The sequence below is a fragment of the Bombyx mandarina genome, chromosome 25, assembly GCF_030267445.1.
Source record: "Bombyx mandarina strain Sakado chromosome 25, ASM3026744v2".
In the NCBI taxonomy this organism is placed as follows: domain Eukaryota; kingdom Metazoa; phylum Arthropoda; class Insecta; order Lepidoptera; family Bombycidae; genus Bombyx; species Bombyx mandarina.
Window position 1 is genome coordinate 660,810 of NC_143231.1, and position 27,246 is coordinate 688,055.

Sequence of the window (27,246 nt, forward strand, 5' to 3'; positions counted from 1 at the left end):
ATGTTCACTCCAAACACACGAGTATCATTGCCGAATGAAGAAACTAAACTAGTCAAGAGGAGAATAGGCGCGTGCAGTCTGGAGGACGCGCGAGGCCGCCAGCGGCGCCACCGGTGGCCGCTGACATCGCTGCCGGCCACTAACATTCCGGTGTGACTCGGCCCTAAGGGGCTATACCAGCTACGCCTGGACGGTTAGGTGAGCTCACGGGCTCATCCTGAGATGATTTGCTAACACTAGCCCTAGTAGGAGTTGTGTGCTTAGTGCGAGTTTCTTAACGTTCTCGATAGCGTAAAAGTTAACCCAATTTTGCATGCAGTTGGAACAGCGGCAAACGTAGGCAAACGATCCCATTCCATACAAATATGAGCTAACTTTTACTCTATTGAGAACGTTAAAAAGCTCGCACTAAGCACACAGTACTTCGCAGATTCTACCACCGGATCGGAATCGCGACCCATTGAGATGATTCGGCGAGAAACTCCGTGCGTTGTGTCTGTGGATAAAGTTCTGTGTCAAAATTATTACACAGATTATGAAAAACCGGTCGATGCTCGAGCAGGAATATTTTGTGTTATTGGAATCGCTTGCATCACTTCGAGATCTAATATACGATCATCACTGTCGGTGACCAAATAAAACAATACAGTCAAAATCTATGTTTATTAAATTAAAAAAAATACAAAACATTGATTATTCCTAACGATTTAATAAAATTATAATAGACATACAGTTCTAAAGTGTAATGTTACTGATTTTAAAAATATTAAACATTCATCTTATGCCATATAGATATAGAGTTTAATTTAGAGCGCGCTTTCAATGAAAACATGTACGTATATTCACAATACAAGCAGCTCGTTGCTGTTGACTGTGCGTGAGCCTATCCCCACTCCCAGCGGTGGAGCAGGGGCGAGAACATCCACACATCGGGGTGGCCCACGTGAGATATCTGCGGACCCATGTCGAACTTACTCCAACTGAAATCAACAATTTTGTTAATGATCGAATATGTGCCTCATATTCACAAATTACTTCAACGAAGAAGAAGAAATAAATAATAGTTTAAAAAAACTAACAAAATACGCTTTTATAGAAAATCCAACTAAATAATAGAATATAAATTTGAATAAATTTGAATTAAAAATAGTGTAAAATATGATTTTATTGAAAAAAAAAGGTGGGGTGCTTTTCAGGATATTATCAAAATAACCCTTGTACTCATATCTGTTCATAAAATATTTATAACTATTATTTTTAAATTACTTATTTCTCATTTTTTAGTTGAATTTCAATTTTTTTAATAATTTTTTTTCAATTTTTTTTAAATATTGAATTGTCATCGGTCCTTAATAAGTTTACAAAATTTCGTTTTGAAGGGGGTCAAAAGCATGTTCAAAGATTCCGTTATATACTAACATAATAACATACATACATACATTAAAAAACCCGCAGTTTTTATTTATTTTCGTAATAATTGGAGGTCCGCTATGTTCGAAGGGCGCGCTGGCCGATCTGTGTGCTTAGTGCAAGTTTTTTAACGTTCTCGATAGCGTAAAAGTTAACTTAAATTTGTATGCAATTAGACATGTGTAAGTAATGCGAGTGATATTACTCGGGTAATATTACTCTACGATGTAATGCAACATCACACATTACGCGAAGGAAACAAACATTACACTATCACCCACAGAACACTATTACTTCTAGCGAAGCTATCACCCAACATGTTTCTTTCTTTGTCGTGTAATGTTGCTTGATACACGAACGGAGCCGAGCGAGCGAGACAGACCGATCTACGCAAAATAAATGAGCAAGCGACACGGAATTATTCCTAGTGATTTTGAACCGTATGCCCTGGCCGCTAGGTACATTTTTATACCTATGGTACGTCTGAATTTTAATATAGGTATTTGTGTTTATATTTTTCATGCGGCCAGCCGGTAGTTCCCCGCAAGTAGTTACTTAATTTTTTATTCGCAACTTTTGTAAAATCGCTAATCGCTCGTAATTGTTTAGTAATATTTCATATTAATTTTTGTGTTTGAATTACTTAAGCACTTGTTTGAAGATAGTTTTATTATTTGTTTTAATGCGTGTTTAATAAGTGAAAGAAAGAATGGCGTCTAAATGAAAGTACAGTCCTCTTTGGATGCAATTTGAAGAGACCGCGCCGAAACAATGCGTCTAATGCTCTCGTATATTAACATTATCGTCGAGCTCAATTTGCAGTCTAAGTCGCCATATGAAATCCGTTCATCCCGCAATAAATTATATTAAGTAAAAAATAAAATTATTATATTATTACGTAAGTCAATCTCTGTCAAGTAATATAACAGTGTATTACAATACAAATATGAACACATCACTTAGGTAATGATTCGGGTGTATAGATACAATGTATTCGTCGTCACAGTATCTATTGAACGCACCGAGTAATGTTAAGAGTGATGTGTAATGTTTTCGAGTAATATCACCTGTCTGTAAAAGTGATGTCATATCACATTACATTGGGAAGTGATGTTTTGCGCAAGTCTATATGCAATTTAACCAGCGCCCCTAGCGACAAACATAGGCAAACTTTCCAACTCCAACAAACTTGAGTTAACTTTTACGCTATCGAGAACGTTAAAAAAACTCGCACTAAGCACACTTAACTGTCACACCCGTCTCAAGACGTGAGATCAATGTCAGTGTCTCAATTGCATTACTAAATGGTTGTGCCTTCTTTCAAACCGCAATGATTGATGGTTTCACGGGCCATAGCCGTGCGGGCTGGCAGTGTGTCCTCCCCCAGTAAGGGCAAGGGAAGGGCGGGGGTGAGAGCGTGGTATACTCACACGAAGGGCGGCACCCCCCTGGACAAGTTGTAGGTGGGGCTCGACACGGCTATGAACTGGTAAGTCTTCCTGAGCAGCGAGCTCGTGATCTTCGCGTCGGTGGCTCCGTGACTGCGATGTCCTAAGGCTCTGAACGGGTACGTACCTGGGGGAACATTAGGCACCAACATTACTTATTTCAATCCGTCAACATTTAAAAACCATACCTATCGTTTTTTTCTGTAAATGTTAGCTAGTTATTAAAATTATTATTAAATTTTTTATTGCTTAGATGTGTGGACGAGCTCACAGCCCACCTGGTGTTGAGTGGTTACTGACGCCCAAAGACATATACAACGTAAATGCGTCACCCATCTTGAGATATAAGATCTAAGGTCTCAGTATAGTTACAACGGTTATCCCACCCTTCAAACTCAAACGCATTACTGGCTCACGGCAGAAATAAGCAGGGTGGTGGTACCTACCCGCGCGGACTCAAGACGTCCTACCACCAGTAAAACGTAAAAATAACTAGCCTTAGCATCGCAGGTCTATGCTCTGTCTTGGGGTGAAAAGTACATTATTTCCCAGGTCTTGAATTATAATATTTTAGGTGATTTAAAAAAAGGGAGGAGTTTCTTAATTCCACTGTTTTGTAGGTGAACAGATTTTGATTTTTTTATTTGAAAGCTGGTGTTTCTCATGTGGTTCCATTAAATTTTTATTAAATTTGACTTCTCTTACTCTTATATACTTATCTACTTATATACTAATATTATGAAGCTGAAGAATTTGTTAGCTTGAACGCGCTAATCTCAGGAATTACTAGTCCGATTTGAAAAATTCTTTCAGTGTTAGATAGCCCATTTATCGAGGAAGACTATAGGCTATATAATATCACGCTAAGACCAATACAAGCGGAGCACCAATAAAGAATGTTTCAAAATCGGGGTTATTTTTACCTTTTGAGAACTTTCGCTGCGTGTGCTGAAGAAACGATTAAAGTTTCGCTAAAATAATGTATGACAGAATTGTTCCCCTTTAAAAGATCTAAAAAAGTCCGCAACAGCATATGTCTATATGTTAAGGTTGGCTCACTATAATGTTTTTTATTCTAACCAAATTTGTTGTAAAATAAAGCATTATTTGTGGACTACATATTCCACACGGACGAAGTCGCGGGCAAAAACTAGTTCATTATATAATCATTAGTAAACTGTTGGCGGTTTTTTTTATTCTTAAAATATTGTTTGTTCTTATCGTTTGGGATTTCGTCCGCATCGGTCCAGCGGTGTCGGTGTACGTCTCAAGCCTCAAGGCGTTACCGTTGGCGGGGTTGAGGTCGTTCCTGGCGGCGACTGCGTTGGCGGCGCTATAGGGGGGCGCGCAAGGGGCGCAGCGCGACAGCGGGTCGTGCCGGTAGTCGTTGTACCGCATCGTCCGGTACATGTCGCGCAGATTGTGGATCTCACTCTGAGACATTATTTTGTGTTGTTTAAACGGACTCATATATTTAAGTTGTACGTTAAGTGGTTACTGGAGCCCATAGACATCCACAACGTAAACGCGCCACCCACCTTGAGATATAAGTTCTAAGGTCTCGAGTATAGTCACAACGGCTGCCCCACCCTTCAAACCGAAACGCATTACTGCTTCACGGCAGAAATAGGCGGGGTGGTGGTACCTACCCGCGCGGACTCACAAGAGGACCTACCACCAGTAAAAATTCGATTTTCAATCGATAGGTACATCGCGTTAATTTGTCTCCTAATGTTGCCCCCCCTAAAGGTTTAAGATAATCTGGAAGAGATCGTTTTATGCGATAAGACCGCCCATTGTACTTTTTTGTATTGAATGTTTCGCATTATTTATTTATTTTGTTTACAATAGATAGTCTCTCTCTCTCTCTGTGTCTTTCAAGCAGTGCTGTGTCAAAGAGTTAATATGACCCCCACAGCAGCCCGAACGGGGGAAAAAATAATGTTTTAATCTTTTTTATTGCCCTTGTAGCCAGACTAGCATACCGCCCACCTGGTGGCGAGTGTTAACCGTCGCCCAGGGACTTCAGCAATGCCTATCGATTTCTGTTTTTCTATTAGATTTATTTCTGTTTCAGTTTCAGTAACGATTTTTCTATAAAATTGTCGGACTTCGAAGCGAATGCCGCGTCGCTCTACCGACATACCTGTTTCTGCTTGAATATCTTCGCCCTGGGATTGGTGTGGTAGCCGAACCAGTCGCCGTAAGTGTTCACTCGCTCGTTCCCGCCGCTCAAGTTGAAGACGCTCGGGAAGTACGCGATGTTATACGAAGGGAAATACGATGTTTGCTTGAGCTCTTCAGTTCTGAAAGAGAATATTAAGTGGGTAGTAGAGTCAGTGCGCGGGGTGGCCTGGGGCAGATACCACGGCTCCGTCTAGTTCTGCCGCTAAGCAATCGTGCGTTTCAATATGAACATTAGAACAAACGGATTCGGCATTAATTTTAATTATCAAGCAAGATTATGTTGTTTATGGATGGATAGAACATTAAGGCTGTATGGGCTTAGATCCCCTTGCCTCTACTAATAAGGAAAAATTGTACCAAAAAAAATGTCTATGGATGGTAACTCCAACTGTGCCATCAGCGCATCAGCCCATCTTCTACAGGAATATATTAATAGAAATGATGAGTTTACAAAAACAATAACTTCTTTGATCCTTAATATTGAAGAATGGACTCTTGCATCTTGGAATTCGTTTAGAGAAGAGGCAGCGACGCAGTTCTGTCCCTGGTATTGCTATTGTCTATGGGAGGCAGAGGACAGTGTCCATCGGCTGGCCGCGAACACTATGATTCTAGCTCTAACTAACTACACTGAGACCTTAGAACTCATATCTCAAGGTGGCGGCAATTACGTTGTAGATGTCTATGGGCTCCGGTAACCACTTAACACTAAAATGGGCTGGGAGTGCGTCCATCCATCTAAGCATTAATAAGAGAAAATCTAACAACGTTGGCAATAAAGGTAAATGTGTGTATACATATCGGCCGCTTCTGTGTATCCCGGTAGCTGTTCCACCACCCACAGCAGGCCCGGCCTCACAGACCCCTTCATCTTTCCAAGAGCCGGCGTGAACTTGTTGTAATCTACAACGTACCTTAAAAAAAATACAAAAAATTTACCGCGAGTAACATTACATTTTTTTGTCGTTGGCAACACCGGTGCAATGTTGATAAGTTCTTTGTTATTTTTAATCTTTTAGGCTCTCGTGATTCGAATTTTACATTTTGGGTCACCAGTGTGCTTAGTGAGAGTTTCTTAACGTTCTCGATAGCGTAAAAGTTAACTCAAATTTGTATGCAGCTGGAACTTCTGCCGTCGAGTCATATTGGTAGTCCCGAATGATATCACATGCACCGAAGTTCGCTCGTCCTAAGCGCTTGGAGAGAGCAGCGCTTGTCAGTTTAATAGCAGTCTTAGTCTGAATTCTAATCATTTCAAGATGCACACACACAATCACAAACTTCTCTATTTTGAAAAATTCTATTGTCAGTCTATTGTCAATCCACATTCGTTTGTGTGACATGATGTGGTTTTTCAAATCGAAAACGTTACTACAACATTGATATGATGAATTAATGTGTACAAAACAGGGAGTTTTCGTAAAAACAATTATTGTCTATGTAGGGATGCGAGCATATAGCCCACCTGATGGTAAGTAGTTACCGTCATTCATGAACGTCAGCATTGCCAGCGATACAGCCAAGTTACTGTCTACCATCGAGTACTCCCCGCAAGCCTCGTTTGAAGAAGGACACGTGAATTTAGATACACTTGCAGACGGCACAAAAGCTTCGCCGAAAGCTCGTCTTACCACTGGTTGTTGTAGGTGCCGCTATTGTGGTCCCTGAACAGGCGGACCCAGCTCGCGCCGTCCGTGGCCAGCCGGTTGGCGACCATGGCGCGCACGAACTCCAATATCTGAAACCGAGCGGAAAGGCGCCTTCCGGTCACCGTCCTCGCCGAATCTGTCGCTTGCGACGAAGGACTCGATGAGTAAATTAACCCTCAGACACAGCCCACTGAGTTTCTCGTCGGATCTTCTCAGTGGATCGCGTCTCCGATCCGGTGGTAGATTCTGCGAAGCACTGCTCTTGCTAGGGCTAGTGTTACCAACACTCTGGTTTGAGCCCTGTGAGCTCATCCACAGGTCATTGAAAAGCTCACTATCGGTCAATCGGTCACTTGGGTCGCACACCAGTGGTACGAACCCGGGCGGACTCACAAGAGTTCCTACCACTAGTAAATACAACGGCTGCTCCATCCTTCAAACAAGAAATAAGCGGGGTGATACCTACCCGTACGGACTCACAAGACGGCCTACCATCAGTAAATATGCTACAAGGGTCAATAAAAGTGGACGTCATTAAGTAATAAGGCCCCCAAGCGAGCCATGACGCTGACCTGTCCCTCCGGCCGCACGTGCTCGTACAGCGTCCGGTTGCTGTTGCCGATGGTGGTCTCGGCGGCCACCAGCCCCGACGACATCACGTAGAAGTCGTCCGTCGACTGGACAACCAGGTAGACTCATTACATTCGTCATGCAAAACCAGACTCTGTCATCTTTATAAATAATACCGACATTAGAAATTACCTAATGCTATAAATTATTTATAAGAATCTTTAGAATATGCATGTGACTAGGAGTTGTATGGAAATGGTATTGCAAGGTAGAGAGGGAAGAGGTCGACTGAAGAAGATATGGATGGAGTGTGTGAATGACGATATGAGAGAGAGAGGAGTGAGTGTTGAGGTGACGGCTGATAGAAGAAAATGAAATAGAAAAATTAGCTGTACCGACCCCATCTAGTAGGATAAGGTGAAGAAAAAGAAGATTTAGAAAATATATATCGCACATACGGTGCGATAACGTCACTTATGAAAATTAAGTAATATTTCAAAACATTCAACATCTTATTGTATAATTCTTATATAGTTCTGCTAGGCTATAGAAATAAAATGATCTACAAACTTCATCAGTAAAAGCAAACATCTCTCTCGTCTCACTGATAACTATTAAAAAATGTATTTTCTCACTGAGTGTTCGGTGTTAACAAAAATTGCATAAGTGACTTTATAGCATCGTATGTGCGATATTAGAATATATCTTAGTTATTTACTCCACAGCTCGTGGCCCACTAATTAATGGTAGGAACACGCGCAAGATTAAAAAATTAAAATATACCTAGTCAGGTCATAAATTCTGTCACATGTTTAATGTAAAATAATTGAAACAAGTTTATTCATTATGTAACCATTCATATACCAAAATGAACTTAACAAAACATAGATTCTTATGACACTAAAGTTTATTCAAAATGACCTCCGTGATTTTGAATACAGGCCTTCAATCTGCGCGATCAGTCGTCTATCGCAGCACGAACGAGGTCCATGTCAATATCGGCGGCTGCCTTAATCAAGGATGTCTTGAGTGACTCCAAATTGGGATGAGGCTTTGAGCACGCCTTTTCCTCCAAGTGTTGCCATATCTTGTAATCTAACGGATTCAAATCTGGACTGGAGGAGGGCCAGTCTTCGTGCCGGATGAAGTCGATTTCACGCGCCGCCAGCCAGTCTTATGTGCTCTTCGCTCTATGAGATGGCGCCGAGTCTTGTTGGAATACCCAGTGCCTGTTATTGAACATGGTATGAGAAACAGGTTCCACAAGGTTCGTCAGGACTGTATTTTGATACACAACTGCATTCGTTTTTACACCTTTCTCACAAAAATGTACCTCTGTTAAGCCCCAATAAGAAACTCCCAATCATACCATGAGCGAGGATGGAAAATGACCTCGTTGGACACGCGGAATACGGTTGCTCGCTTCTTCACTACTGTGTGCGTACATCTTATCATTTTGTTTGTTGTAGCTCTCTTCTACGGTAAAAAATTTTTCACCCGAAAAAAGAATTTCCCGATATTTTTTTCCCGCGTACCGCTTCAACAAAGCGCGGCATCTCTTCAATCTCAGGTCCATTACACTCAAACGATGTCCTGTTTTTCTTCGATATGCCCGAAGCCCTAAGTCTTCATTTAACACCCTTTTCACCGTGGTTCTGCTTAACCCCATCTGAAGGGCCAACAGTTTCTGCTTACGTTTGGGATTTCTTTGAATTCGCGCCTTCACAGCTTTTATCACTGCTGGAGTCCTAACAGACCGAGGGCGACCACTTCTTGACCTGTCATCTACACTAGAGGCTTCATTGTATCGTTTGATGGTACGATAAACGAATCTTTTGGTTATATTCAAATTTTTCAGTAAGTATGTTAAAAATTTGAATTGGCGCGTAACCGCAACGATGCAACGCAATAACTGCAACACGGTCTTCTTTAAGCGTCCACTCCATATTTAAAAATGAGTAAAATTCTAAAAGTATACATTTTTATTTTCATGAACAATTCGAAATTCGAATTCAATAAACTTTTTTGTGGCCAGCATTCTAAAAGAAAAGTTTTTACTGTGTGACAATACTTATGACCTGACTAGGTATTATAAGAAACAAACACTACTACGTATTACCTGTACGAAGGCCGGGTAGGAGGAGAGCGACATTTTCCTGCCCGGTATGAGGACCCCGCTGCCCGGTGACGTCATGTAGTTCATCACGTACATCTTCTGGATCCGCAGCATCGACTGGTAGCTGCGAACGAGCCAATACGAACCCTTGTCGCTCTATTCATCTTCAGTGGGTCGCAATTCCGACCCGGTGGTAGATTCTGCGAAGCACTGCTCTTGCTAGGGCTAGTGTTAGCATCACTCTGGTTTGAGCCTCGAGAGCTCACCTACTTGCTCGACGAATTTAGTATAACCCCTCGAGGTTATTAGAATAAGTAATGAAGTATAGATAATATGCAATGTTGCATATTGCAATATGACGTGTATGTACGTGCGATGTCGGGCGACGCTCCTGCGAGGGCAGTAGTTTGCCTACCGCCAGCTAAGCAAGGTGTGCAATAAATGCCTAATATATCATCAGTATTTTATTGAAGAACCCAACCAAATGTTACTAAAGTAGGAAAAAAAACAGAAATAAAAACGTAACGACCAGTTGATAAAATTCGATCACAAATTTCGGTTCATATTCATTTTTGTTTTGTGCATATCTATGTATTTATTTTTATTCGACGCATTTTTCTTGTAAGGGCACCCCTTTCGTATTGCTAACACTAAACCTTGTTTGTTTGGTTTTTTTTCCCCTACCTAATCGTTCTATTCCAACTTCACGCGGACCAGTTGATGAGCTCACGGGCTCAACCTGAGAGAATTACTAACATTAGCCCTAGCAAGAGCAGTGCTTCGCAGAATTTATCACCGGACCGGGATCGCGACTCACTGAGAAGATCCGGCGAGAAACTCAGAGGGTTACTCAAGCTTGTCATCTACTGTCTAAGCAAATAAATCGCTCAAGAAACACAAGAATTTATGGGCTTTTCAGTCTTTACCTGTTTGTAAGTAATGGACATGTAACAATATTTTGTATTATCAGTAACAGTTCAATTAATAATTGATATATAACTTTTTTAAAGTTTAAAACTTCTCATATTGAGCTGTGTTAAAAAAAATTGTTGTCTCTATCTATTTTTTTTATTGCCCTTGTAGGCAGACGAGCGCACGGCCCACCTGATGGTGAGTGGTTACCGTTGCCCATGGACTTCAGCAATGCCAGGGGCAGAGCCAAGCTGCTGCCTACCGTACTATTCTGTTCTATAAGCCTACAGACGTCCACTGCTAGACATGGGCCTTACCAAGTCTCGCTACAAGGATACAGCGCTGCTTGCATCTAGCGGATCACCGCGAACCTCAATAGATTGTCATTCTATCTTGTGGGAGGCCTACCCACGCTACGTCATCCGATACGCGGTCGCAACTCAAAAACTTTTGGGCCTCAACGACAATCCGTTCTACGAGCAATGTACCCCGCACACTGCCACTTCAGCTGTCATCTATTTAAATGTAGATTATAGATTAGCGAGCTTTGTCGGACCTGTTCCACGTGACCTGCGCCGTGTACAGGTCCGAGAGGTCCGGCAGCAGCTTCACCAGCCCCGAGCAGTGCTCTCCGAACATCAGGCCCTCGGGCGTCTCCCTCGGCATGGACAGCGCGAACGCCAGGTCGTCCAAGTCACCCAGCATGTTAATCCAGCTGAGAAACAAATAAAAGTATGTCTCAGCGTTTCAGAATACACCTTTATAAGCATATTACATATGTAAATATATTATGAGCCAGCCATTCGGTTAATCATAAATTTACCATAAGGAATAAATGAAAAGGCAACACTAAAAAGAGTCAAACATATACATAATACGATATACCCCGCGACAGATAACAAGTATTTGTTATTCTAGCAACAGAACGCAGCTGCTTAGCTTGAGACGTAAGGTCTCAGTTTTAGCTTAATAGTTGCTGTCCCACCCTTCACACCAGAACGCATAGCAACCAGACAAGGCGATGGTTCCAACAACATTGAAGACCGAGTGCTGTACTCATATTTTATGATAACCAGACGGATTTCTCATATAATATAAACTGGTCTTCTAACAGTGAATTTCCTATAATAAGCAGATAAACATAACTGCTTAAGTATTTTGTCTATTTAATGCAATTAAATGTATTTCATTCGACTTCTGACCTCTTTTCGTTTTTTAAAGCAAACTTACAGTATATCTCTGACAGTGAGCCATTCGTACATGCTCTTAGTGGCATCATTGTAGCCGGCTGCTAGGCCTTCCAGCTGGATGTAGTATAGCTTTATCTGAAAGCGTTTCAGGGAAATTAGCATCATACTGTATTCTAAAGTTTCCGTAAGTCGTAGACATAATTAAAACTACTTTACGACAGTCGAGTCGTCCATGACCACAAAAACTTTAAAAAGTATTAAAAATGTTGGAAATAATATGATGACAATAAAAAATGCAAGTCTAGGCAGTAAAAGTGATTCAAATTATTGATTAGTATTATATCCTTTGGTATTCGTATCCTGTAGATGGCTGAATGCCCACAGTCCTAGCTGGTCTTGCCGCAGAGCAATGCAATTGTAACTCCAACCTGATGTTTGTTTATTGTATATTAGGAAACAACTTGGTTAACACATGACTTCTAAAATAAAGGAATGACATTGTATAATAACAATCCAATCTGCAAAATTTGAATGATTAGTTTTTTTAGAGCATATGATGCATCCACACGGGCAGGTCTGACCATCTGATACCAGTCGTGAATCAGTCTTATGTTCCAGTTGAAAGAGCTGGAGAGTTGTACAATTGATACTTCCCTCATATCACAAAATACTCGTAGGTAGGGCATTCACATTGTGTTCCCTCCAGGTACCGCTTTCACTAGGTAATAATATTCGTTTGCATAATAGATAATAGTGAAATGAAAAAACTGTTTTCTTTATTTTTATTACCTGGTACCAATAAGGGTCCTCATAGTGTTCTTGCACCATAGATGCTATGTAATCTTCATTTTTATCTAAATAATCTTCAATTAGCGCGCATACATCAGTTTTGTTAAAGCAATATCTGAGAACAGTGACAGATATAATGTGAATTTCTATAATTAAATTGTTAACTCTGACTCTATCCTAGGTGACCATAGTTTGTGCCATCTATTGAAATGTCAGAAAAAATTATATGCTTAAATTATTGATTGGTGTGGATTCGATCAACTTTGTAAACACACTCTCAGATGTGTTTATATTTATAGCAGCGTTAACAATAGCCTGAAGCTATTAATGCTAAATTAATATCAACCTACACTAATATTTTCAAGATCCTAAAAATATAATTTTCAATCTCTAACAGTAATTTTAATTGTTCTTGGATTAAACTTAAAACCAAATCTTTGCTTAAAGCTTTCAAACAAAATATCTACAAAAGGCTGCTTTATTTAGTGAAATAATAAAATTGTTATACATTTATTAATATATAAAAATAATACCCTTTCAGAACATTTTGCCAATGCATCCATATCAGATCTCTTGTGAGGAATCCTTCCAGAAAACCAGCTGAATAAGCTTGTTTCTCGTCTGTTGAGTCTCTTGATGTGTGCAGCTCAAGAAATGCCCAACTGTTTAAATTAATTTTAATCACATTCACATTCAGCATCTATGAATATAGTATTTAAATAATCGGAGTAGGTGTTTAATTATTCTCCTCATATCCAAAATAATAAAGAAGGGAAGGCATTCACTATTGAGTTACAAACCAAGTTGATTGAGAGAATTATAAGTAACAAAGAAAGTTTTTAATAAGGAACAGTTATTGAACTTTAAATCAGAAGATTTAAATAGTGTATCAACTAACAAATTAAATAGAAAATAATTTTAAAATATTCAATTCAGTTCAAGTGGGTTGAATTGCATAAATTGAAAGATAAAAAACTCCATTCTTAAGTAAAAACAGAACATATAATTCACAACAAAAACCAGTTTAAACAATAGGAAAATAGTATTCAACAAACTTTAAGTTAAAGCCATTAAAACACGAAAGGAATCTCTTTGTTTAAAATATACAAACATACCCTGTATTATTTATTTCGTTGCTGTAAGTTGCTTTCGCTACGTATACATCGGGTATATCAGCGTAATAGTCAGTCACGGTTACAGTAGGTTTATTTTCAGACCACAAAACAAACCCATATTCACATTTACAAGCATAAAATAAACTAAAAAATATTAAACTAATCAACATGTTAACTATTTTAGTCATATTGCCGCACCATATTTAATTGCGTAGGTTTGATTAGTTGGAGTCACTATATATGTGATAATTAATCTTTATCGTACTTTATGAGGCCGATATACTAGTGTATAATTATAATATAAAAATGTATGTAGTTTAAAAGGTAAACAAATGCATCAAAACAACTTTTGATAATTGACAACTGATCGCCGATTTGATGTCTTTTTTTTTGTTTGATTTGTCAACTGAAGAGGCAACGGAAATATAGCTCATACTACAATTGACAAAATTATATCAATTGTTTGAAAAATGAAATGGAGCCGATTGTGGAATCGAAATTAGTAAAATAGGGAGAATATATAAATATTTTAAGGGAATTTTTGGATGACGCTATGTCAGTGTAAAGTACGTATGTAAGCTGATGTATGTAATTATAGTTGAGACCGATTTAATTTTTCTCTTAGCCCCTGTTCTATTCCATGAAATCTTAAACTCTTCAAGGTTGAATTTTTTTAAATATAAAAGGCACGAATTTAATTTATTCTTTATTGCGATCTGTTCAATTCATATTGAAAATAATATAATAGGTAAAAAACAAATATAATGACTAGTCATTAAAAACAGTAACGAAAATGATGTCATAAGTAAAAAATGTCAGCTGAAAGGGAGGCAATTCAGGTAGCGCCATAGTAACAGGTGGCGTTTTTAAAAACGGTGCCTTAAACTACCACACTTCACTTTCACTGTTTAAAACTGTTTTATTCATATCATTTCCACTTCCTACACTAGCGGTATTTCGGTGTCTTCCAGCAATTCCTTTCGATTTACCGTTGGACGCTTTTTCAAAATGTCCCCATTACAAGACGGTGCTCCTTACCTCTAACTTCCATAAATAAAAAACTATAAGTCCACGTATGTAGCCATTTAGCGTAAATTGAAATTAAAAATAATAATAATAAAAAAAAACGTAAACATATGTGCTAATGATCCTGAAGAGGGTTTTTTATAAAAAGGCTGTACTAATAATAAATACCAATTTAATTGTCAGTTCCAATTAAAGACATACAAAGAAACAGTTCTCTTTTTAAATCTATTCCACTGGCGAAAATTTTAACAAGAAACACAACAGAACGTGCACTCCACATTTTTCCTCAATCCAAAGTTAAACGAGATCACAGGTCAATGTCAAGTTTATTTTTCCGGCATCACGTAGCCGATAGTTTTATTCCTATTTCCCCGCATTTGTAGCCGATCTCCCTCATCAAGTACGGGGTTCGCTCGTGTCCCGGCGAGTTTAACCACTGCGATACATTAACGCCGACGGTTATGTAGCCTTGTTTCTCCAAAATATCTAAGATGAGTCTAAAGCTGCCTCGGAGACGATTGCTATTCATTGAGTAGCAGCCTTCTTTAAAATTTAGAATGCACACTCTGAAAGAAAAAAAAAATGGTTTTCTGTAAAGTCGGTTTACGGACGATAGGTTTACGTGATAAGGTCAGTAGCAGAACTATTCGATCTGCTAGCTTTGACGTCACACAAGAAGAGAGATAAAGGTGTCACAAGCTAATGTTTAGGCCGATTGTGCCTCTGTCGCTTGTTCCGTGCTCTCGCTTGCAGGCTCAGGCAGAACGTGACACTTTTTCGTGCGTGCAACCGGTGTTTACAAATTAATTGAAGTCGAAGATTATGTTTGTATGAAGTAAACATTTTGTATAGGTACTTACACAAGTGCATCTGACGGAATTTGTAACTGTTCGAAATGAACTTTCGTGTCGGTACAATTTCGGTTTATCGTAACGGGATATCCTCCCTTCAGGCATATTAACAGATCTGTAAACATTATTATCTTATTTAAAATCTTATAAATCTTGTTACCTATACAATAAAGGACAATGCCCATTTTCTATAGGCGTTTGGGCCCCTAAAAAAAGTTGTCCTGTCATGATGGTTTTAACTTAATTTGATAGACAAAGAAATATCGTTTCATATTCAGAAAACGATTTTTATATTCTCACCCAGGCTTAAGAGAAATCTGTTTTTTTCTGCAGCTAAAATTAAGTTGTTAATTGTTTTCTTCGAAATCAATAATCGCTCTCATAATTATTTACAGTATTAAATAAGTTAATTGTGGTTTATGTTGCTAGAAATAAGCCCTTACGTACATTTTATTATTATTATATCCTCATAATAATAATAAAATGAAATGAAAATCCGGAAGCCGGCAACGATATTGTTGTTGTTGTTTTTAAATTCACCAATAAGCAGGCAAAGAGCGTAGCCTATACAGCCTAGTCTGTCATCTCTTTTTATTGCTTTTTGGGAGTTTTGACGTCAACTCGACGAATACCACATTGACTGAGCATGAGCTTACGCAGACCTTTTATACACAACAAACTATTAAAAAAATATTAAAATAAAAATTTAAGTGACGCTTCACTCGGGTTGCTGCCAAAACTCTCTGATCATATTAATAAGAATAGAGTAATGGTAGGCCATTGATATTTTTACTAATGGAATAATTAATATCTAAAAATATTAAATAATTCATGGTTTTAAGTAATAATTATTATTACAATAAATATTGAATTGAACAAAAATAAACTAAGAAGCCTGTGAATTATAAGCATTAGCTATTTTTTTTTAATTTGTTGTTTAAGTCACAAACAACTCTTTCGTTTGACAGCATATAGGTTTGCTATAAGGCTGTATGGGCTAAGCCCTTTGCCTATTGGCGAATTTAAAAACTATGGCATGGATAGTTTTGGGATGTTATCAATTAAGTAATTTATTTTTTTGGAAAACAATGCCAGGTTGAAAGAAATGTTGATACATAAACTAAACAACGTGAAAAAATAAGGCATAGTTTTTCAAGTACAAATAGTTTTGACATAAAGTTGGCCCACTTTTGGGCATTGTCCTTTAACTTTTATTTATTTGATTGTTTTAGTTTTTAAATAGGTATTTAGATGGCTTTCGATAGTTGGACGCAGACATCACTATCTGACAGGAGGTCGAAGTCAATAATTGGTTTAGTAGCTTTACTAGGAGGCAGATACCAATTTTTTTAATGAAATACGCACTTAACACACGTTCAAAAATTACTTTCCTGAAGAACGAATAACATTGTGTTAAAAATCAAGCTTGTAAAATTATAATTTACGTCATTATTCATGTCTCAAAATGAGTGACGGCATTAACGTTTTCGATCTCTATGGGCTCCAGTAATCACTTAACACCACATGGGCCATGAGCTCGTTCACCCATAAGGAATAAAAATTACCACCAGTGATAACACAAAATGAATTTGCAAAATGATTTTTATTGCATGATATTACTAATTGCTTGGATAGATGAATATAGTAGAAGAATTAATGACCGGGTTTTAAGTGGTTCCGGAAACCCACTTTGTACAATCTATGGACTCCTATAACCATGTAACTATACTGAGACCTTACAACTTATATCTCAAGGTGGGTGGCGCATTTACGTTGTAGATGTGTATGGGCTCCAGTAACTTAAACTTAACATCAGGTGGGCTGTGAGCTCGTCCACCCACCTAAGCAATAAAAAAAAAAATAATTTAAAATGTCATCTGTGACATCATTGGCCAATTTACTAATGAATAATTACTCACCACTAATGATTCCACACGGCATTATAACATTTTTGGTGACATATTCAGGAGCCCCCAAACCTCTAGCCAGATATACCTCAACATCATCAGTGAGGGGCGACACGGGATACATGGCTATAGTTTCCTTCATTACATCAGTAGAGAGCTCATATTCCACACCGTGTAAAGTCTTTGTTGCTATATGGAGCATAAACAATTGCATGTAATCTAATATCTTATTGTGATCTCTACTGAAATAGTCATTTAAAAACTCCTCTGAGAACACATGTTTTATGACTTTGTCCTTGTAGATCCCTAGCGAAGCCAGTTCAAGGCACACCTTAGGCCAGGGTAATATGGAGTTGTTACCATCTAGAACAGCATTAGTGGTTATCTGTCTTTGGATTTCTTGCCACTGCAGGGGCGGTGGAATGTAGTTCATGTTGGATAGGCAGTTGATGAAGCCAAAGAGTATGTTGGTGCGAGCTTCTGATAAAGTTGTGGGGCTGGATGCTGCCAGTTCGCAGAGGTACTGGACGAGTCCTAAGTGGGTGTGTGCCTGGAAAGAATTATAACATCCTTTCTATTATAAAAAATAAAAGTGTTAATCACAGAGAAATGCGGATAGTCAAGAAATATTAACTGGTACTGAAAAAAAACTAGAGACTTCGATATATTGGCTTGATCAGTTGCTACAGCATCTACACAATGCAGATAATCAGGGCACATTGATGACAACTAAAAAACAAGCAGTTACCATTGCCCATGGATACTAGGAATGCCAAGGTACAGGCAGGTAGTTGCCTATTTATAGTTATAACAGGTGGAAAACAGCATTGTGACTTATCTCTCGATTCCATTATAAAATATACTTTTCTAGTTTAAAATATTAAAAGATACTTACTATCCTCGAAAATATCCTGGCAATCAGCAATGCCTTCTCAAAACCCACCTTGTGCTTAATTACATAATCACCCATAGCATCCAGCATTTGTTCATGATAAAATTCAGGGTGCTTATCCAATATACGACTCTTTACTCTACTAGCCACCTTCACAACTTCATTGTACTGTAAATCGTCCATATTTTCAGCCAGTACACTAAAGCAACCTTTGAGCAAATTAGCCCTGGTAGGGTAAACCTCTTCAGTACAATTCACATAACTTAAATACATGACAATGGACCTGGCACTCGCAGGATCTTGGTCATGGAGCAACAGGCCAGCTACAACATTATTGATACAACGATCTGGAAGATTGTGGTGGCAACAGTATGCTAACATATCTTTGAGTAACTGCATATCATCGTTATCAATTTCTAAGGGTAGATGTATTTGAAATGCTAATGGCAAAGCCATTTTGAGAGCTTCAACTAAATGATTTTTCTCTTTGAATCGATGCAAAATAAAATCTAAGAATATTATCTGTCGAATGCCAATAGAGTTTATCTCGCATCTTATGATTTGTAATAGGGTTTGGACTATTAGACTATTCACAGAGACTCCAAGGTATGATAGAACTTTCATTGCTTCAATTGTTTCGTTGACGTCAAGCTGTCGAGCATGCTTCTTGAAATGCTGACAGAGTAATCCGAATGCTGGATCCTTGATGACCGCTTCAGAGTTTTCAATATTGCTGAAAATTTTTAAATTCATCAGGTGTGTTTTACTGGTACTTTGTAATTTGATGATACCATTATCTTATGGTAGCCTACATGAGAACGATCCACTAACGAAAGGATAGTAATTAGTGCTCTAGTACAATAGAATTATGGTATTAATCTTCCATCAATATGCGCATTGTTTTAGTTAGCCAAAGGAAGTAACATACCTGTTCTTCTGTAATTGAAAGAGACTTCTTAATGCCTGCAGCATATGCTGATCAGTCATTTGTGGTAAATTTGACTGAACTAAGCCCATAACATCACCAGGAGTTACAGCATTCTTCAAACTCATCATTGTGGGATCTGGTGTCTTTGTATGTTTCACTTCAGTTACTTTAAATAAGTTTTTTGATTTATTAGAACATAGCGGAATACTCATTTGAAAAAAGATCCCATGGGTGATACAGCCATTACAGCATAATCGAACTCAAGGGCATAGCTACAGCTAGAAGTGAGCATAGTCAGTGGGAGACAACTATAGGTTTTTGACATCAGCTAGTTTTACATTACACTATTTTTTTATTATTATTTAGTAGCTTGCAGAAAATCTAGTGTTAAATAGTAGCCCAAACTCATATCACAAAATCAATGCAGCTAACAATCTCAAGTTTTTAACACAAAGTTGAAGTATTTGTATAGAGATTGGCCCACCCTTCAAACCGTTACGACTTTGCTATACCACTAATAATAGATTGTGTTTGAATTTTTATATGGTAGTTATGCATTTGGAAACATATTGCAGGATATACCTACAGGTTTTGAACACTAGCACATTCGCATCACTTTATATGACTCCACTACAGTTCTAATAATCATTGTCATTTAAGTCTCAGACCCTTAAACATTTACTCGTTCCGAAAAAAAGAAAAATAACAATTACAGCTCGATGTTAGACTTCTAGTGTGTCGTCTTGTTTGGCTAATTGGAGTGTTGCGTAGTGCGTTTCTCCAAACGCTCTTCAATAATAATGCCATTACAACTGAAAATATAAACATAACACTATCAAAATGTAAAATTGTGCATCTATTTTTGAAGATGTTAACACCACAATTTTAGTCAATTCTTCAGTCGGGTTGAAAGTCCACAGACCAGCTTGGCCTTGATAATGTCAATTCGCTTTTGAATCGTCTGGGTTCTAGCCATGACGGGCGCAGGGGATGTCCCTAATTGCTAGGAGGGTAGGAGGTCGCCTTGTCACGAAACGACCCAACGGTCTGTAGACTAGCCAACCTGACAATGTTGGGCTGGAAGGATACTCGTCTTGGTTACGCAAGTTATGTCGCCGTCTAAGAGCAGAAGTGAACAACAATGACCTTACGTTATCAAATCAATCCTTTTAGGTTATGTTATTATCAATTTATTACTAGTTTCACTTCATGCTATCGGTGATTACATAACAACAAAATGTAATGATTAGAAAAGTTAATTTATAAGTAACTATTTACTTTAAGTAATACCATAACCATTATTTACCATTAGGCGAAAAATTCTAAGACTATTAATTATTCTGTCTTTATTGTGTTTTTTTTTGTCTAAAGTTGTGGTCAAAGTTACCTTAAAATTTAATATAGGGATTGTTTAGTATTATATATGTACCAAGACTTTAATTTATTTTTATTATTTTTGTAATAAACAGAGATATATGAACAAACGTAATATTTAAAAAAAAACAGGCTCCCAATTACAAATGTCAAGTGTCAGTCACTTAAATTAAATTAAGTGTATAATCTATGGTCAGTCACTTTAATTTTTTTATCATGAGCAGAAGATTGCAATACCCAATTCCAGAGCGGCTTTTTAGCGGGAACGCGAGGAGCGAATTTTTATTTTGACGTTTTTTGTAATTATTTACCATGGAGTTAATAAGTACCTCCAACTTTAACATTAAAATACCACTAAAATACTAACTCTATGCTATTTACAGCTTATGAATAATAAAAAACGAAGGAGTGTCCATGTTGGCCATTATTGTTCCGGCACATTGCTAGCCGTCCCTCAGTGGAGAGGCGCGGGGAGGGAGGTTTCGGCTCGCGGCTGGGAGCGCGGCCGCCGGTCACTTCTCCAAGGACTAGCTAAGCGTACGCGCATAATTGAAAAAAAACAAACACAATTTTGGCCACGGCAATTTGTAATAATCATTATAGTAATTTCATTAAGAGAACCTACAAACAAAACATTGGTGACCCCGACGTGATTAACGATATCGAAACGCTAAGCAAAAGCGCACGGACCTCGGACCCGCTACGACCGTTGCGTGACCTTTACGCACGGAGCGTATGATCGCCGCTCGACGCAATAGAAGGTTCCAGACATCGCGCTATGCAATTTGGAGTGCAGAGGGAAGGATCTCAATAAGGACGGCATATTATCCAGCTTGAAGCCCGCCGGTCAGCGAAGTCTACGCGCCGCAGCCACAGCTTAGCCAGGAAGTGCCCAGTCCCTGCCTGTCTGTATGCTTTAAATCTATTTTAATTATCTTCACGGCTGTTTTATCATCTCGTTTGCCTGAATAGCATTGCCACTTTTATATCCCTGTCTATCGCAATTATTCAGCTATTGCCGTGCAGCCCACTGTGTTTTACCATTATATTTCATAATTAATATATCTCACATTATTAAACAATATATGTACTTTTTTTGAAATTAATTGCAACTTATTTACAATTAAGAATACTTAGCTTCTCTATTATTAAACTTTTTTAAATATATTTTTATTTTGTTTTGGTTCAGTTTTGTTATATAAGTAACTAAATATGTTTAGGGGCGGTGAATCTGATACTAAATACCCTTTAGGGAGTGCGCTTTCATTAAACGCACCACAAATCAGTATAAATAGCGATTTAAAAGATTTAAACAATAAACGTAGCTCAGTTAAGGGTCGTGTCACCAAATATAAGAATTTTTTGAATGCATTTACTGAAGAGACGTCAATCTCGCGAAGCGATTATTATTTAATCGAACAAAGGTTTGAACGCTTCCGAGATATGCTCACAATTTTCGATGACATTCAAGCGCAGATTGAGACCTTAAATTCAGAGGACCTAGATGGTGAATTAGATATTAGAGAAAATACTGAGTCTGACTTTTCTTTACTTATTGCAAAAACGAAGTGTATTTTAGAAAAGAATGCGCCATCTGGATCTCATCATTCTGAATGCAGTTCTCATTCCAATAATTGTAATAATAATCACAATTCCATGGTATTTAAACTACCCGTCATAAAGATTTCAAATTTCGACGGCAGCTACTTTAAATGGTTGGAACTTCGACTCATTTTGTTCTCTCATTGATCAAAACAATAAAATTGAACCAATACATAAGTTTTACTATTTAAATTCTTATCTTGAAGGGGAGGCCTCTCGCGTTATCAGCAACCTGGAAATTAGCTCGGCCAACTATAAGGTGGCATGGGAGCTTCTTTGCGAGAGGTATAATAACATCAAGCATCTCAAAAGCCACCATTTGCATGCGTTATGTAACATGCAACAGCAACGCGATTCAGCAAAGAGCTTAAGCCTCGTCTGCGTCTTCTTCTGTGGCGTGTGTTCTGTGCAACGGCAGCCATCGCCTGTACGACTGTGATTCGTTCCTGGGAAAGCCGGTTGACGAGCGTATCGCCGATGTGGTGCGGTTGAAGCTGTGCTTCAACTGTCTGCGCGAAGGTCACTCTTCTCGTCAATGCAGGTTACGCCCTTGTTCTTCTTGCAAACAGCGACATAATTCTCTGTTGCACAAGGGGGGTTCTCAGGCTGTAAGTACTTCCGACACACACGCGATCATAACTACAACAGAAAATGAGGTTGAGGGGGATCATGATGACAATGTCATGAGTATGTCAGTCTCAGTTAACAACCATGTATTGCTTTCAACAGCGTTAATAGAAGTTTATAATTCAAGCTCAAATAAGCGTCTAACAATTTGAGCGCTGCTAGACAGCGGGAGTCAAACGTCTTTAATAACCAGTAAGGTAAAAAATGAATTAAACTTGACTCCTCAGCCATCCAGGCTCGCTATTGTAGGTGTGGGTAATCAGCCTTTATCTAATACTATGCAACGTTGTTCTTTAAAGTTGAGGTCAAAGCAAACCGATTTTGAAGCAGATATTTCTTGTTTTGTGTTACCTCAAATTTCAAGTAATTTGCCTAACAATACATTCGATGCATCAATATGTAGCTTGCCTAGTAACATTAAGTTAGCCGATCCTAATTTTAATCACTCTGCACCAGTAGATATGCTCATAGGTGCTGACTTATTTTGCCATTTAATTGAATCTGATAGATTAGATTTTGGTCCAAATCAACCCACCGCACTAAAATCAAAATTTGTTGGATATTGTCCGGACCTTTTGTACCAAACAAAACTAGTAATATTAATAGCGTACAATGTAATCATGTGTCATTTAATTCAGACAAGGATACTGTGTCCAACGATTCACTGCACAATGATTTAAAAAAAAATTGGGAATTAGAGAAAATTCCTATAAAGAAAAATATATTAACTGCCGACGAAATTGAGTGTGAAAATCATTTTAAAAAACATACATACCGTGATGAGGATGGACGTTTCCATGTGAAGCTCCCTCTACTGGCAGAACCAGAATGCTTAGGGAATTCATATAATTTTGCTAAAAAACAATTTTTATCCTTAGAGAAAAGGTTAACACGAGATGCTAATCTAACACAAATGTACTCACATTTTATAAAAGAATATAAAGATTTGGGCCATTTATCAGAGTCTAGTAAATTAATTCCTGAGCAATCATTCTTTATTCCTCATCACCCAATTTTTCGCCCTACTAGTGAATCAACGAAATTACGCGTCGTTTTTAATGGAAGTTCTAAAACCACTTCTGGTTATTCGTTAAATGATTTACAAGTTGCAGGTCCACATATTCAAGATTCTTTATTTAATATCTTAATCAGGTTTCGTCAGTATACTTATGTACTGTCAGGCGACGTAGAAAAAATGTATAGAATGATTAAGGTGCAAGAGAGTGATCGGGACCTGCAAATGATTTTATGGCGCGATAACAATATAGAGCCAATAAAATCATTTAGACTTAACACCGTCACGTACGGCTTAACAAGTTCAAGCTTTTTAAGCACTCGTTGTTTGTGGCAGCTTGGCGAGGAATGCAGCGATAATAAGATTAAAAAAATTATTCAAAACGATTTTGTAGTCGATGACTTGCTGACCGGAAGTGATAGCAAACACGAGTTAATGTATATAAAAAAATCAGTTGAAAGTGCTCTCGCTGCCGGGTGTTTTAATTTAAGGAAATACCGTTCAAATTTATCGTCACTTTTGGAAAATAATGAAAATACTCAGAAAAAACTTATTATTAGCTCATCATCTCACACGCTGGGTGTAGGTTGGGATCCTAGAAGCGATATAATACATTTTCCTACAAATTATCGCAGCAATGCCAAAATTACTAAACGTTCTATATTATCTGAATCATGTAAAGTTTTTGATCCTCTTGGAATATTAAGTATTTTTACAATCAAACCTAAAATATTAATACAAAAATTATGGATTGAAAAAGTTGACTGGGACGAACCAGCACCCCAAGAAATCAGGCAGTCATGGCTATTGTTCATTGAAAACATGAAGCATCTTCATTTATTACGCATTCCTAGGCATGTTTTATGTAAGGAACCTAGTCATATTGAATTGCATTGTTTTTGTGATGCTTCACAGGCGGCTTATGCTGCTTGCATCTACTTAAAATCTACAAATGCACAAGGTGACGTCACTGTTAGGCTTTTAAGCGCTAAGGCCAGGGTAGCCAGTGTTAAACCCACGACAATCCCGCGTTTGGAACTGTGTGCTTGTCTGTTGGGCGCGCAGCTCGCAGACGCTGTGGTACACGCCCTGCGCTGTGTAATCGCTCGTAAGGTATACTGGACTGACTCATCTATAGCTTTAGCATGGTTAGGTGCAAGGTACGACAAATTAAAAACCTTTGTTGCTAATATAGTCGCAATGATTTTAGAGCTAACAAACGACTCGGAATGGCGTCATGTTCCCACTCACCTCAACCCTGCTGATCTAGCTTCACGCGGCGTAGATACAATCAAAAATGATACTTTAGATATATGGTGGACGGGCCCTACCTTTTTAAGTCAGAACGAATCTTTGTGGCCGTCCTACGAGTCGAGAAATGCTAACATGAATGAATTGCCAGAAATTAAAGTTCATGTTAGCACAACAAATAAAGGCGTCGATGAAAATAACAAACAACCACTACTTATCGATTTTAGCAAATATTCGAAATTGAAATTCTTGCAACGTACATTCGCCTACATGCAGCGATTTGTTTATAATTGCAGAAACTCACGCAATAAGAAAGTAGGTATTTTACAGCCTGAAGAACTAGCCCGTTCCTTTAGAAAACTCGTTTATTTGGCTCAAGCTGATAGTTTCTCAAAGGAAATAAACCTTCTACGCTCCAAAGGAGTTCTTAACTCAAAAAATTCTTTAATATCACTGAATCCATTTCTGGACAGTGAAGGCATTCTAAGAGTAGGTGGACGTTTAACTTTATCCTCTTATAATTTTGAAAAACGTCACCAAATGCTGCTTCACGCCAAACATTGGCTTACTAAATTACTGTTTCAACAAGAGCACTTGCGTCTTCTACATGCTGGGCCACAGCTATTGCTATATACCCTTAGAGAATCCATTTGGCCCATTGCTGGTCGAGATCTAGCTCGCACCACAACGAGACAATGTGTTAAATGTAGGAGAATTAGTGGTAAGACATTTAATCCTATCATGGGTTCATTACCAGAACAGCGAGTCAAGCCCGGTTTTCCCTTTGTTAGTGCAGCTGTCGATTTTGCTGGACCATATTTAATTACCGACAGAAAAGGAAGAGGATGTAAAATTACAAAATGTCATCTTTGCTTATTCGTATGCCTTAAGTATAAATGCTCACATTTGGAAGCTGTAAGCGAGCTGTCTAAGGACGCATTCATTTTAGCTTTACGCCGTTTTATCTCTCGCAGAGGAAAGCCCCATGAATTATTTTGCGACAAAGGTCGTAATTTTGTCGGAGCCGCAAGAGAGATAGGTGACTTTTTGAATACCGGTGCTGACGAAGTAGAGGCTTTTTCTTCCGGAGAAGGAATAAAATTTAACTTTCAGCCGGTTTACTCCCCACATTTCGGTGGTCTTGTTGAAGCATGCGTTAAATCGGCAAAATATCATCTCAAGCGCATGTTGGGACAGACTCATTTAACTTTCGAAGAGCTGGCTACGCTATTTAGTCAAATTGAGGCGATCTTAAACAGTCGGCCCCTCTGTCCTTTATCCTCAAGTCCAAATGACCTACAGCCTCTTACCCCTGGGCACTTTTTGATAGGCAGACCATTAAATTCATATCCTAATGAAAACTTTGCGGACAGAACCTACAGAACCAGGGACAGATTTCTACGCCTAGAGTTCCTGCGTCGACTGTTTTGGAAGCGGTGGATGCTGGAGTACATAACACAATTGCAAGCCCGACAAAAATGGCGAACTCCTGGCACATCGCTGCAATTAGGGGACTTGGTACTCCTAAAAGAAGAAAACGCTCCTCCCATGCACTGGAAGGTGGGACGAATCACTGCTCTGTTCCCGGGAGAGGACGGAGTTGCTCGGGCGGCGGACGTCCGGACTACTACGGGCACGTACCGGCGTGGCACTCGGTATTTATGTCCATTACTGGATCCAGCAGCGTCTTCATTGGAAGCGACAGCTTCCAACGCCCCGGAGGATGTTCCGGCACATTGCTAGCCGTCCCTCAGTGGAGAGGCGCGGGGAGGGAGGTTTCGGCTCGCGGCTGGGAGCGCGGCCGCCGGTCACTTCTCCAAGGACTAGCTAAGCGTACGCGCATAATTGACAAAACAAACACAATTTTGGCCACGGCAATTTGTAATAATCATTATAGTAATTTCATTAAGAGAACCTACAAACAAAACATTATTAACATCAGTGTTAGTATGAATTAAATTAGCAGCGTGGGGCAGTATAGATAAATTAAGTTGAGAAAGTAGTTTGATTAATGCAGTAGTAATTAACTCTGCAAATGATAATATGAAATGAAATGAAATTAAATTAAATTAAATGATATGTTATGAAATCAAATCTCAATAAAATGGTGGTTATTTACTGAGACTTTCTCAGTCGACTTTTTGGAGGATCATTACTTCATTACACAATTAAAACTGAAGAAACACTAAAAAGACAAAAAGAAACAAATCACTTAACTTCACTCCTCGCGTTCCCGCCAAAAAGTCCACGTACAAAATGTTTTTTTTTTAAAGGGATTTTATGACCTCGTAACTGTCTTATTTTAATTATTATTTTAATTTAAAATTTATTTTAATTTTAATGACAACTTTTTTTAAGTAAAATGATATTATGAAATGAAATGAAGT

The 27,246-nt window shown here is 38.5% G+C and overlaps 3 protein-coding genes across 9 annotated transcripts; 1 reads left to right on the forward strand and 2 right to left on the reverse strand.

The window, feature by feature from the left end:
* Positions 1-649: 649 nt before the first annotated feature.
* On the reverse strand, positions 650-13,753 carry LOC114248433 (putative aminopeptidase PLBD2). Its single transcript, XM_089738429.1, has 13 exons — positions 13,387-13,753; positions 12,805-12,933; positions 12,272-12,386; positions 11,523-11,617; positions 10,849-11,007; positions 9,384-9,504; positions 7,267-7,371; positions 6,677-6,783; positions 5,843-5,959; positions 5,005-5,164; positions 4,145-4,292; positions 2,841-2,985; positions 650-980 (listed from the first exon to the last, which is right to left on the reverse strand). Exons 1-13 carry the CDS (start codon positions 13,572-13,574, stop codon positions 884-886), a joined length of 1,686 nt encoding a protein of 561 aa, XP_089594555.1. The 5' UTR covers positions 13,575-13,753; the 3' UTR covers positions 650-883.
* Positions 13,754-14,567: 814 nt separating this feature from the next.
* On the reverse strand, positions 14,568-20,582 carry LOC114248420 (uncharacterized). Of its 7 annotated transcripts, none has more exons than XM_028181655.2 (7): positions 20,378-20,548; positions 19,704-19,802; positions 18,991-19,156; positions 18,066-18,795; positions 17,183-17,720; positions 15,273-15,378; positions 14,568-14,978 (listed from the first exon to the last, which is right to left on the reverse strand). In XM_028181655.2, exons 2-7 carry the CDS (start codon positions 19,795-19,797, stop codon positions 14,753-14,755), a joined length of 1,860 nt encoding a protein of 619 aa, XP_028037456.2. In that variant the 5' UTR covers positions 19,798-19,802; positions 20,378-20,548; the 3' UTR covers positions 14,568-14,752. The 7 variants fall into 7 exon arrangements, with proteins under 7 accessions (XP_028037456.2, XP_089594551.1, XP_028037455.2 ...); XM_089738425.1 differs by having other exon boundaries at positions 19,577-19,802; positions 20,297-20,546; XM_028181654.2 differs by having other exon boundaries at positions 20,297-20,527.
* LOC114252621 (uncharacterized) lies at positions 20,132-27,218 on the forward strand. The gene is made up of 5 exons (XM_089738550.1): positions 20,132-20,163; positions 21,204-21,273; positions 22,173-22,251; positions 22,339-22,507; positions 26,233-27,218. The coding sequence occupies exons 1-5, from the start codon at positions 20,132-20,134 to the stop codon at positions 26,600-26,602; spliced, it is 720 nt and encodes a 239-aa protein (XP_089594676.1). The 3' UTR covers positions 26,603-27,218.
* The last annotated feature ends 28 nt before the right edge of the window (positions 27,219-27,246 follow it).